This window comes from Drosophila suzukii, unplaced genomic scaffold (genome assembly GCF_043229965.1).
Source record: "Drosophila suzukii unplaced genomic scaffold, CBGP_Dsuzu_IsoJpt1.0 scf_5, whole genome shotgun sequence".
Lineage (NCBI taxonomy): Eukaryota > Metazoa > Arthropoda > Insecta > Diptera > Drosophilidae > Drosophila > Drosophila suzukii.
In genome coordinates, this window is record NW_027255937.1 from 2,302,851 (window position 1) to 2,316,032 (window position 13,182).

General features: G+C 33.0%; 1 protein-coding gene across 4 annotated transcripts in view; it reads left to right on the forward strand.

The window, feature by feature from the left end:
- The window catches only part of LOC139354980 (SH2 domain-containing protein 3C), a 247,846-nt gene extending 234,937 nt beyond the window's left edge, over positions 1-12,909 (forward strand). For 3 of the 4 annotated variants that reach the window (XM_070999253.1, XM_070999256.1, XM_070999252.1), the window contains 2 exons: positions 12,094-12,500; positions 12,556-12,909. In XM_070999253.1, the coding sequence (XP_070855354.1) occupies positions 12,094-12,500; positions 12,556-12,685 (537 nt within the window). In that variant the 3' untranslated portion in view covers positions 12,686-12,909. Of the gene's footprint in view, positions 1-12,093; positions 12,501-12,555 lie in introns of those variants that run through there. The other variant, XM_070999254.1, reaches the window with a different exon arrangement.
- The last annotated feature ends 273 nt before the right edge of the window (positions 12,910-13,182 follow it).

Here is a 13,182-nt window from a genome sequence, read left to right on the forward strand (position 1 = left end):
ATCTCGCTTTGCTGCTTGCATATCTCCATAAAGCTGAGTAACGGGTATCTGATAGTCGAGGTACTCGACTATAGCGTTCTTCCTTGTTTATATTCTATTTAAGTACTATAAGCAGAAAAATTTAAATAAAATCAAACAAGGTGGAAGACCTCATTAACGACCAACATCACCATGCCCCTATCACAACCTACAATGGCTTCTAGCAGCCAAGCTCATAACCAAGTGAGCGAATTAATTGCACATATTGTAAATAATGAATTGAATCCCTTAAGGAATGAGATCGTGAGTTTAAAAGCACAACTAAATCAAAATATAAAAAAGGTTGAAGATTTTCAAGTAGAAGTCATTGACCCAAATATTAAATGTGAAACTTCCTTTGAAATTATCAAATCAGTCAGGGAATTTAAAGGAGAAGAAGACAAATATGTGAGTTGGAGGGAATCAGCAGAAATTGCCATGGGGCAATATGCTAGAGGTAGGGAAAGGTTCTTTTCTGCATTATCAATCTTGAGGAACAAAATAACTGGTACAGCAAACGATGCCCTAACACACAATGGAACAGTACTAAATTTTGACGCCATAATGGCAAGGTTGGACTTTATTTTTAGCGACAAACGTCCAATCCATATAATTGAGCAAGTCTTAGGAGTACTAAGGAACTAATGGAATATTATGGGTTAGTTAATAAAAAACTAACTCTTCTAATAAATAAAACCATTATGACTTACGGCAGAAATAAGCCTTTAACTGCTGAAATGAACGAAAAACACAAAAAGACAGCTCTAAGAGTATTCATAACTGGCCTCAACGGCCATATCTCAGACGTCATATTTTCTATGAATCCCCCAGACTTACCGAACGCTATGGTAATAGTACAAGAACTAGAAAGCAATAATTTGAGGGCCCAATTCGCTAACAATTTCACATCATCACAGCGCAGGAGTTATGAGCCAAATTTATACGGGTACCAAAACTCAAATAATAGACCCAAGCAAAGTAATCAAAGGAATACAAACAACTTGAGGTTTAATCAACCCGATATCCAGAATAGAAACAATTATAATCAAAATAAAAATCTTAATTGGAATCAGGGCAGACAGTATAATCAACAATATAATTCCCATAATCAATGGAATTCCAAAAAAGCTCAGCAAAGCAAGCCAGAACCGATGGACGTAGATGAATCCTTACAGATTCAGAATAGGCCAAAGTACAATCAGGGTTATAACAATTATAGTAACAACAACTATAATCAGAATAAATGGAATCAGAATAAAAAGCCAGAGACACAAACAACTCAGCAAAATAATCCTCAGAACAAAAGAGAACCAACAGGTACGGTTAACCAACCGGCAAACAAAACTATGCGATTAAATAATATCGAAGAGGACCATTTTTTAGGCCAGAATCCGGAGTAGGACTACCCTACTTAATCCGATATGATAGCAAGATAAATAAAAAGCTTAAAATCTTAATTGACACAGGAGCAACCTCCTGCTATATCAAAACAGGAATTTATAAAAACAAAAACGAGCTTCCTATTTATAAAAGAGTATCTACGGTTAATGGATATTCTATAATTAAACATTATCACATGGTAACGATCTTTGACACGCGTTACACATTTTATGAAATAGACGGGTTAAAATCAGATTTTCTAATAGGTTACAAGCTATTAAAAACAAGGAAGAACGCTATAGTCGAGTACCTCGACTATCAGATACCCGTTACTCAGCTAAATAGAGATATGCAAGCAGCAAAGCGAGATTAAAATGCGCCACCTACCGGCGGTATACAGATTTAAGCGTTATGGGCGTTAGAGTGGGGGTGACAATTTTTTTTGGATCAATCGATAGGTATTGACAAGATAAATACATTTCACAATACATTTTTTATCTAGCATAAAAATTGTGGGCGTCACAGGTTTTCGCGGTTTGTGGGCGTTAAAAAGGGCGTGGCACTCTACTGAAACAAACTTGCGCTGCGTAAGAAGCTCAGGAATCTGCATACCAAATCTCAATAGCATTGCTCCCATAGTTTCCGAGATCTCAGCGTTCATCCGGACGGACAGACAGACGGACAGACGGACATGGCTAGATCGACTCGGCTAGTGATCCTGATCAAGAATATATATACTTTGTGGGGTCGGAAACGCTTCCTTCTGCCTGTTACATACTTTCCGACGAATCTAGTATACCCTTTTGCTCTACGAGTAACGGGTATAAAAATAGGAGCTGTAATAGACACAGAAAAAGGAGTAATAAAATATGGGGGAAAAGAAGAAAAATTAATTTATGATAATGACAGTTCTTTTAACCAACTTTCCTTATCTGAAGAAAAAACAATTCTTCCATTAAAGGAATTTATTATACGAAAACACTTTGATGAAAAAGCCAAAATCAGAACTGAGTCTGAAGAGGCAAATCAAAGCAAAACAAGTTTGGGATTAAAATATCCTGAACACACCGTCGTTGAAGTATCCGACAAAAATTCTAGTTTGGGATTCAAAAATCCTGAGCGCGCCGTCGTTGAAGTATCCGACAAAAATTCAAGTTTGGGATTAAAGAATCCTGAACAAGCCGTCATTGATTTATCCGACAACAATGAAATAAACAATATGAGTGAATCAATTCCAAACCAAAGAATGGATTTGGAAAATGAGATAATAAATATTATCAATATAGAGCACTCGAAGATAAACATGCAAATCCCTTTCAGGACTGATATTCGCGGTGAAATAAACACCGAAAACGATGGAGCTATTTATAGCAAACAGTGTCCCTATGCTCTATCGGCTTCAGATTTCGTAAACTCTGAAGTTAATCGGATGTTAAAAGAAGGAATTATAAGACCAAGCAAAAGCCCTTATAATTCTTCAGTTTTAGTGGTACCAAAAAAAAGGATTTAATGAAGATGGTACTGCAAAAATAAGATTAGCTATAGACTATATAGCTACAGACATCCAATGCAAGATCCTTCAGTGATTTTGTCAAATCTTGGAAAGGCTAAACACTTTTCCACGATCGACTTGGAGTCTGGGTTTCACCAGATTCTAATGAAAGAAACATTAAAACAACCTCATTTTCTGTAAATAACGGAAAATATGAATTCTTGAGAATGCCATTTGGGCTAACGAACGCTCCCAGAATATTCCAACGTGCAATGGATGATATTTTGAGAGAACGAGTAGGTAAAACATGTCACGTATATATGGATGACATTATTATATTTTCTAAAACAATAGAACAACACTACAAGGACTTAATCGTCATAATTAATATATTGCTGAACTCAAATATGAAAATTTCAATTGAAAAACAAGGAAGAACACTATAGTCGAGTACCTCGACTATCAGATACCCGTTACTCAGCTAAACTGACCAAAGGGAAATGGAGATATGCAAGCAGCAAATCGAGATTTAAATACGCCACCTACCGGCGGTAGACAGATTTAAGCGATATGGGCGTTAGAGTGGGCGTGGCAATCGATAGGTATTGACGAGACCAATACATTTCAGTTAAAATTTTTTATCTGGCATGAAAATTGTAGGCGTCACAGGTTTTTGCGGTTTGTGGGCGTTAAAGTGGGCGTGGCAAACTTTTTTTGGGTCAATCGATAGGTATTGATGAGAACAATACATTTCAGTTAAAATTTTTATTCTAGCATCAAAACTGTAGGAGCCACAGTTTTGGGCGGTTTGTGGGCGTTGGAGTGGGCGTGGCACATTGCTGAAACAAACTTGCGCTGCGTAAGAAGCTCAGGAATCTGCACGCCAAATCTCAATAGCCTACCTCCTATAGTTTCCGAGATCTCAGCGTTCATCCGGACGGACAGACTGACGGACAGACGGACACACGGACATGGCTAGATCGACTCGGCTTGTGATCCTGATCAAGAATATATATACTTTGTGGGGTCGGAAACGCTTCCTTCTGCCTGTTACATACTTTCCGACGAATCTAGTATACCCTTTTACTCTACGAGTAACGGGTATAATCAAAGTTCTTCAAATTAGAAACCACTTTTCTTGGCTACGTTGTTTCACACAATGTAATCAAAACAGACCCCGAAAAAATATCTACAATATTAAAGTATCCAATTCCAAAAAACATTCGAGAGCTTAGAAGCTTCCTAGGCCTTACCGGCTATTACAAAAAATTTGTACAAAGCTACGCAAAAAGGAAGGAAAACCAATAACCTTCATTTCAAAAACTCTACCTAAAACCGAACAAGTATATGCAACCAATAAGAAAGAACTTCTAGCAATAGTTTGGGCATTTAAAAATTTGCGAAACTATTTATACGGCGTTAACAACATAGAAATCTATACAGATCACCAACCACTGTCTTTCTCGATCTCTCAAAAAAATCCAAACATCGAGATGAAAAGATGGTACTCATTCATTGAAAGTTACTCTCCCAAAATAATTTATAAACCAGGATCTACTAATGTAGTTGCTGACGCCCTATCAAGAATTCAAATTAACAACCTAACGGACAGTAACAAGTCGGCCTCAGATCAAAACACTCAGCATTCTGCAGAGAGTAGTTTTGAGAATAATATACAAGAAACCCGCAAACCCTTAAACCAGTTTAAGCAACAATTGCTAATAGCAACGGGGAGGTATACAATACATGAGATGGTCAATATATTCGGAAATACCAGACATATAATAGAATTTGATACCCCGGAAAATTTGGTATAAATCTTAAGGGAATATATTCCTCCTAACATAGCAATAGGTATTCACTGTACTTTAGAAGACTTATACAAAATTCAAAACCCACTTAAAGAAAATTTCACGAATAAATTCCTATATACAAAAATATTCGTCCAAGATGTAGAAAACCCTGAAGACAGAGCTTTAATAATAGAAGAAACTCATTGTAGAGCACACAGGGGACTGGACGAAAATTACAAGCAAATTAACAGACTATACTATTGGCCAAATTTGAATAAAAAACTACAGGAGTACATAAAGAACTGTACAATTTGTAATAGCAACAAATATAATAGACACCCTGTACTAATTCCTATTGGGCAAGCACCCATCCCAAATAAAGAAGGAGAAAATTTGCAAATCGACATTTTTTACGCTCAGAATTTAATGTTCATTACTTGTCTTCATTCACATTCAAAATACTTAGTTGTAAAGGAGATTCAAAATAAACTCAACATAGAAACCAAAATTTCAGAAATATTGCAACATTTTCCACTTGCTAAAACTTTAATGATGTATAACGAGCCTAGTTTTTCATCAACACAATTTAAATCTTTCGTACAAAGATGCGGTATTAATTTATATTTCGCAGATCCTCGCCATAGTACGTCCAATGGACAAATAGAAACGGCTCATTCAACTCTTACTGAAATTGCTCGTTGCATCAAAGATGAACTTAACTTAGTTGATTATTCTGAAGTTATAATTAGAGCAGCTCAGAGATATAACATGGCAATACATTCCATTACCAACCAACGACCGTACGATATATTATACAATAAAATCGAACATGATACTACATATTCCACAGTAATTAAAACAGGCACAAGAGAAAATGTTAAGTTCTCACAACAAAGGTAGAAAGGAAAAGGACTATCTCGTAGGGGAAGTCATTTATGAGAAAAAACACGGGGAAAGGAATAAGCTTAACTCTAGATATAAAAAACAAGTAGTTAAGGAGAATTTACATAATAAGGTTATCAATAGAAATCGCACGATTCATAAAGATAACATCAAATCTTAAACACAGTTTGTCTCAAATTACAGAAAATGAATTCAATAATATTTGTATTATTGATAATGGATTACACGAACCATGATTTTTTCCTCTACAATGATACAAAAGACATTCTTATTTATGATTCATACGCTGACCTATTTCATATAACTAATTTAAGTTTATATAAAGATATAATCAAACTCGAATCAGCACACACAAACAAAAATAATAATTTACAGTGGGAAATTTCCTATGATTTAGACATTATTAAAATGCTCCTCTCACAAATTTTACCAAGTAGGGCAAAAAGAGGAATTAATGAAATAGGCACCCTTTGGAAATGGATAGCAGGGACTCCCGATCATGATGATTTGATAACGGTGCAAAATAAAATTGATGATCTAGTCCAAAATAATAACAATCAATTTGTTATTAACTCTAAATTATTTAAAGAAATAAAAACCCTATCTGAGAATCTTCAAACAGTTATTTCAAATCAAGAATTTCCATTCAGAAAACACCGTCTTCGCTTGCTCACTTACGATCTGATGAATTTAATGGATACAATTACATTAGCAAAAATAGATGTTTTCAACACAAATTTTGAACGCTGAAGAAATCCAATAAATATATAAACACGAACATAAACCTGTAGTAATTACTGATATGTCAAAATTTAAAATCGCCGTACACCAAGAATTAAATAGTAATATATATAAAATACCCCATCATAACAAACCGTTGCGAAGTGTATAACGCAAGATCCATCTCACATAATCATGTCTCCAAATGTAACAATAGGTACTATGTAATTTCTAATTTTAAGACAGAAATATTTAATAATTATGGCACTTTAAGCCCAGAAAGTACTTGTTTCACTAAGCTACTAAATGGAGAAAAATCCCTTTGTAATAAAATCAGGGAATATAATAAAAAAATTGATGTAATCCAAGAAGGAGCCATTTTTATAAATGGTTATAACACTGTTAATGATACTCATTTAAATGTGTCATTTTTAATTACTTTTAATAGTACTACTACAATAAATAATATACCCTACTCTAATCTGGACCATAAGATAATAGAATATATCACTGCTAAATAGTATAATGATTTTTTAGTATCCGAATATCTTATGTCAAATGATTCGGAACTTTCATTCGATAACATTAACATATTAAACCCATTTATTCAAATTAAACAAACTCAAATCCCAATAACATTTATACTGATCATGTTAATTTTAATATATGTAATTATCACGCTTGTATTTAAATTCAAAAAATATCTAATATTCAAACCACGGCAAATTCATATTGAAATAACCCCCGAAAATAATATGTCCGAAAATGAAAATACCACTGAGGATCAAATTATAGTCGAATTGACAAATCATCTAAATTCAGTTTATCCGTCACTTGCAATGAATCGGGACGATTCAATTTAGAAGGGGGAGAGTTATCCAGCTCATGATCCCAGCCTCTTTACCCAATTTATAAACAAACTCTTCATATACAATTCTTAGATGAGAACGCCTTCCAGCTCGAGCGCCCAGCCGCCTTACCCAAGTCGTAAACAATTTCTTATAAACAATTCTTAGCTGGGATCCCCTTACTCAGCGTTCCTACAGAATCTCAATTAGCTCCCCCACTTCAATCGAAGTTCATTATTAAGATTCAATTGCGCCGCAGTCCTCCTAACATAAACTAAGCTGGGTCCAGCTAATGTAAACACAAGCATCCGGTCAACACCCGGCGAGCCCCAAAACTGCAGCGTAATCCGTTTGGCAATTGAGCAGAGAATTAGATCATCCGATTTCCCGACTCTCTTGAGTCCAACCCTTGTCCAACTCTTAATGAGTTCCCCAATTCTCTTAAACCGAGGTTTGATTATCAGATAAGCGGCCCTTGGCCAGGCATTCCGTTTTTGCATCCGAGAAGATCGGTTGTATAAGAAGTTAATTGTGAACCGCCAAGAACAAAAGTCGATACTAAGGAAATGTTGTGAAGTTTAAACTTAGTGAATAAAAAATAAAAATAAATTTTTTTAAATAATTCACAAGTGAAGTTATTAATTTGCACGCGTTACTGCATATACATGTAGAGCCATATGTGGCGTCCTCAGTTTTTTGCATAGAATAGTATATGTGATTCTCACCTATAGTCAAATTCTATTTTTTATGAACGAAAACTTTATATTCTCTTACAAAAAAATACTTTTCAGTGATAAAACTGATTATTAGTGTAGTAATTTTAATTTTAATTTCACCACAACTCACTTTCGTTCGTCTGCTTCAGACGCGAGCACAAAACTGATTGAAACTTGAGATAAGGCAACACAAAGAAGTTCTGAGTAACAGAAAATAGTTGAAAGAGAGTAAGTGATAACAAACGGTTTAGTATATGTACCGTTTTATTGCAAAAAAATTATTGAAATTGAGAAGCCATATATGGCTTTGTATGCGGTACATACATAGTAAAAACAAAACAGAAATAAAATAAAATAAAACCAAAAAAAAAACATAATTATAATGTAATAATAATAATGTAATTTTACTACGAACATCTGATGTTAGTTATTAATAATTAATTATGAAACTGAAAAACATTGTTCATAACTTTGAAATGATTCAGTGCTTAAAAAGCGCTAAATGGTTTTAGAGGGTATGAATGCGCTGTCTCACAAGATTGAGTTTCGAATTTTCAATGTGCGCGGTCATCGAAAAACCACGAACTTCGCCTATCATTTTGCTTCAATGGCGGTTTACCCTGTATTAGAAAAACTATATTTTTAAAATCAATGGCGCTGTTTTCTATCGAACAAAAATAACTTTTGCAATCTAAAACTATTTTTCAACACTAAGAATAAAATTTCACTGAATTTTAGAAAATTTACGTACCTTTGGTGCCGTAGGCTGCTAGCCCTGAGTTTAAAAAAAAACATGTCTACAAAGTCTGTTCAAAATGTTGTTCTCTTGGGTTCTAGGTTTAATTTTTTTTTTATAACCTAGCTCTTTTCTAGTTATATCCCCTATTTGTCCATTTATTTTTGTTTGTGAATATTTATTGATTAATTTAATAATACAATATATATTTTACGTTGGTAAAATAGTATTAGAACAGTGATTAAAGTTTAAAATCAGATTACTTAACTCAAAATTTGCATAAAAATTAAAACATTTAAGAGTTAAGAAAGAAAAAAAGATAGACGACTTTTTTAGTTTTAGAAAAATGTAGTCCCTCTTTTTTAAAAGCTAAGACAATTTTCACCCTTAAATAAAAAACGGCAAAATAGATGAGGATATCTTATATAAGGGAAAAAAACGTTTTCTTTATTAAGAAAAAAATGTCTAAAAATTGTCATTCTATGGTGAATTTCTCTGCAGTTCAGTAAATTTAGCTTCTATTAAAATTTTTTTTTATCCAGAAATTTTAATTTTTTTTGTAATTTGTTTTATATCTAAGAAAAATAATTTTTTAAGTGTACATATTTGGTAACTAAAGTCAGAGAAAACGCTATGACCCCGACCATTACATACCCGTTACTCAGTTAAAGGGAGTGTGACAGGGATGAAGATATGCTTGCTTGTGTCTAGCGCAGCCCAGCCTATAACGCCAACTAGCCCATAGCGCCCCTAGCGGCTTGGTGGCGTATAAGTAAAAAAGCTGATTTGCTGCATTTGGTGTGGTGAAATTGCAAAATATGTATTATTATTTGGCTGTAACTTTTGTATGAATGAATTGATGGGTAAAATTGACAAAAAAAGTAAAGCGTTTCCCAACCATTGATTTGGCAATTTCACCCATCAAATATTTCCTCTTACGTAATACGTAAACGTCAGTTTTAATATATAAAATAGTTGTGTTGGTGGTATGGACTCAACCCATGGGTTTTAGTTAAATAACTATTTTTATAGTTATCGAGCCCATTAAATATATGTAAGTTAATTTTTTAATAGTAAATATATACCTATAAAGTTGATCAAATTATTAATAATATTTATAAATACGTCACTGTAGGTAATTTAATAGCAAAATAAATTAAGTAATTTCAAATTGCACTTTCAAATGTGTACAGTGACTTTCAGCAAGTGTGGAAGTATGTTTAAGACTTTAGAGAATATATGTTTTAGGTAAAGTGCTTAGTTTTCAAAGATCTGCTTGGGAGTCTAGGTGTACGAGACGCTAGACCAGCTTGGGAATTATAGTTATAATTATAAAGTAAAATAAGATTATTGTTGCCTACTTTAGTGAAAAAGATTATATGCTAGGATAACCATTTTTGGTAGTTAGTCAACTACTTACTATAGCAAAACACACACATCATGTTAACGCAACTATATACTGTAAAATTATAAACAAAATATAAATAAATAAATATAAATAATAGTATAGTAACATTTTTTTCGGATCGGACAGCTATATCTTATAGCTCTCATAGGAATAATCGGAAAAAAAAATTTAAAAAAAATTATATCTTTGTCGTCTTTTAACATATAAACTCCTACGCTTGGAATAACATTTTTATAATTAGTTCTGAATTTCGAATTTAATTTTATCAAAATCGGACGACTATATCATATAGCTGCCATTGGAACGATCGGAAAATTGTTGGGAAAATAATACGAAACAAATTATAGCTTCGGTGTTTCTTGACATATTATCTTATACTATTGGAAATATCATTTTTTGTATTTTTAAATTTAATAATTATAACTGCAAGGGTAAAAAAAATTCGGCTTCAACTTCTTTTCTAGTCACTTACCTATCTGCATTGGTAAATTTTACTGACCACCTTTGTTTTTTGTGTAATGGTAATGGTAATGATAGTAAAACTTCTAAAATAAATTGGTTTTGTATTCCGCATATGATAGATAAGAGCTATCAAAGTAATGTTGGTCATGTATGGGTTTACTGTATGGTATGGAATTATTACAGAAACATGTTCGTACCATGATACTAGATGTATGGCTGGAATTCAAATTTCTAAACATTTTCAAAGAATCACAAAAAATATAAGCAAAACGTTTTTTGACAAATTCATGGGTTGAGAAAAAACTTGTATCATTCAAACGGAATGCAAATGACCTTTCCATTGATGCCAAGAGGTACTTGAAGTAAGCTCAAATTATGAGTATATTTAACTTTTGACACGCGTAAATACTTTTGACCACCCCTGTATAATTATCAAGTTACTGTCAAAACGAACCAAACAAGCCACATTTGGACAAAATCCATGGTAAAATATTTTTCATTTTGTATATAATAGCTTTGCATTGTTAGGCCGGAAATATAATTGCGTCTAATATTAGAATTTCAACCTAAGGAGGTACATGTTATTCATTAACGTCATTAAAATCGACTATTGATAATAACCGGTAGTCGATAAAAAATTTTTAAACAAATAAACATATATAAATTAAATTAATCAATAGCATGATAATTATACATATAACAAAAATGGTGTATAAAGTGAGTAATTGTAATTATTAAATGTTTATTTGTTTTTCTTATTTGTAGCGTATTTATTTATTAATAATAATAATAAATTGGTAAAGCGAAAACCGATTAATTATAAACATAGAAATACCAACCAAATTTTCCTTAAAAGAAAGTAGTATTTAAGCGAGTATCTGTAATTATAACAAGTTTATTTGTAGACTATTCATTTATTCGGAAAAATTAATAATAAAAAATAATAGTTAAGCGCGACCCGATATAATTAACAACATAGTTTTACCAACAACATTTCCCTTATAAAATCTTTAAAAAAACCTATCCATAAACAATTCTTTTATTTCTCTCTTTTGTATTCTAGGGGTCTAACTTTACCAAGAACCACCTTTATCCATCTTGAATCAAGCCAAACTCTGAAATGTTTATACTTTACTTTAAACATATATTCTGTAAAGTCCTTAACATACTATAAGACTAGCTGAAAGTCAAGTACCGTCCACACCTCTAAATGCTGTATAATGAACTCACTTTTGAAAAGTGTAATTTGAAAATTACTGTTTTTACTGTGCCAATACCATGCTACAGTGAAGTGTCTATGAATTCAATTAATAGTTTTACCAATTTTATATATATATATATATATATATACTATAAAGTTAAAAGATACCTTTTTTATATTTTACTTATAATATAATATTTTACACTGACATTTATATATATAAATATATATTATATCCAACCATCCAACCATGACTCTAAAAATAAATACTTAATTACAATTTTGGAGTTGGTCCAATTTAAATATAGTATTGGTCAACTGGACCAACAGTTTTTTTTGTGTAAATATAAAAGTTTTTTTAAGCGTACTTCGCTAGATGTTTTCATATTTTCATAACGTATTTTCATTTCCGGCAGATTCAAAAGCTCGATCAGGCCTGGCACATTCTAAGGCAGCAGTATACGGAGAGCGCATTTATCTTCGAGGCCAAGTTACGCCCTACGCTAAGCATCATGAACGAGGCCTCTAATCCACAGGCCCCAAACACAACCGTTCCTCACGTTCTTCTTTACGCATTATTAGTCGATCGGCCCGTCATGGACATCATAAACCACTCTAACATCGATGATCGCCCTGCTCTATACCACACCTGTATAGCTCCTTGGGAATCAAAGGCGGACGACTTCGGCATGGCCATTAATTTCCAGCACCTAGATGCGTCGCGGGGCTTTCTAAAGAACTTGGGTTTGTATCGTAAGAATGCTAAAATTATTCTTGAGGACGCCATACCTAGGTTGGATGAGCTTCTATCAGATGCTTTTCGGTAATATTAAGAAACCCATTTTCTTGTAGCCATCTAACACGTTTTGGTTTTGTAGAACCGAGTTCCATGTGAAATTTCTATGGGGCAGTTCTGGAGCAAATGCAAAGGCAGAAGATCGTCACAGCAAGCTGGAAAAGGTGCTAACCCTGATGGCCGACAAGTTTTGCACGTTGGCCGAAAAGTAATCTGAAAAATAATATGGACTGTAGTTTCTTCATATCAAATTAACTTAATGTAATTAATGGAACGTCGCACATTTTGTATGCCTCGTATTTATCTTACTATGTACAATATCGCTAGATCCTAAGAAAATTAGAGTATATACACGTATATAATTTCAGCAAGAACACAAGTCCACTCTATGTTACAGTTAAAATATTATTTCATTAAAGTTAAGTCAAATTTTGAATTGTATGCGTAAACAATCTGAAGGGGGAATCAAAACATAACCCTACTAGTTATCATTCTTGGGCAACTTCTGAAGAGCACTCACTCTGAACTATAATCAATGTTTTGAATTTATTACGAAAAATATCATTACTCATCTATTTAATAACCTAATTTACTATAGATCAGGAAATATATATTAATGAAAACCTAAACATAAATATCTGCATATTGATTTCAAAGTTTCGTAATAGGGGGGCAAAAAGCTTTTTTTTGTGCCAAAAATAGTGTGCTG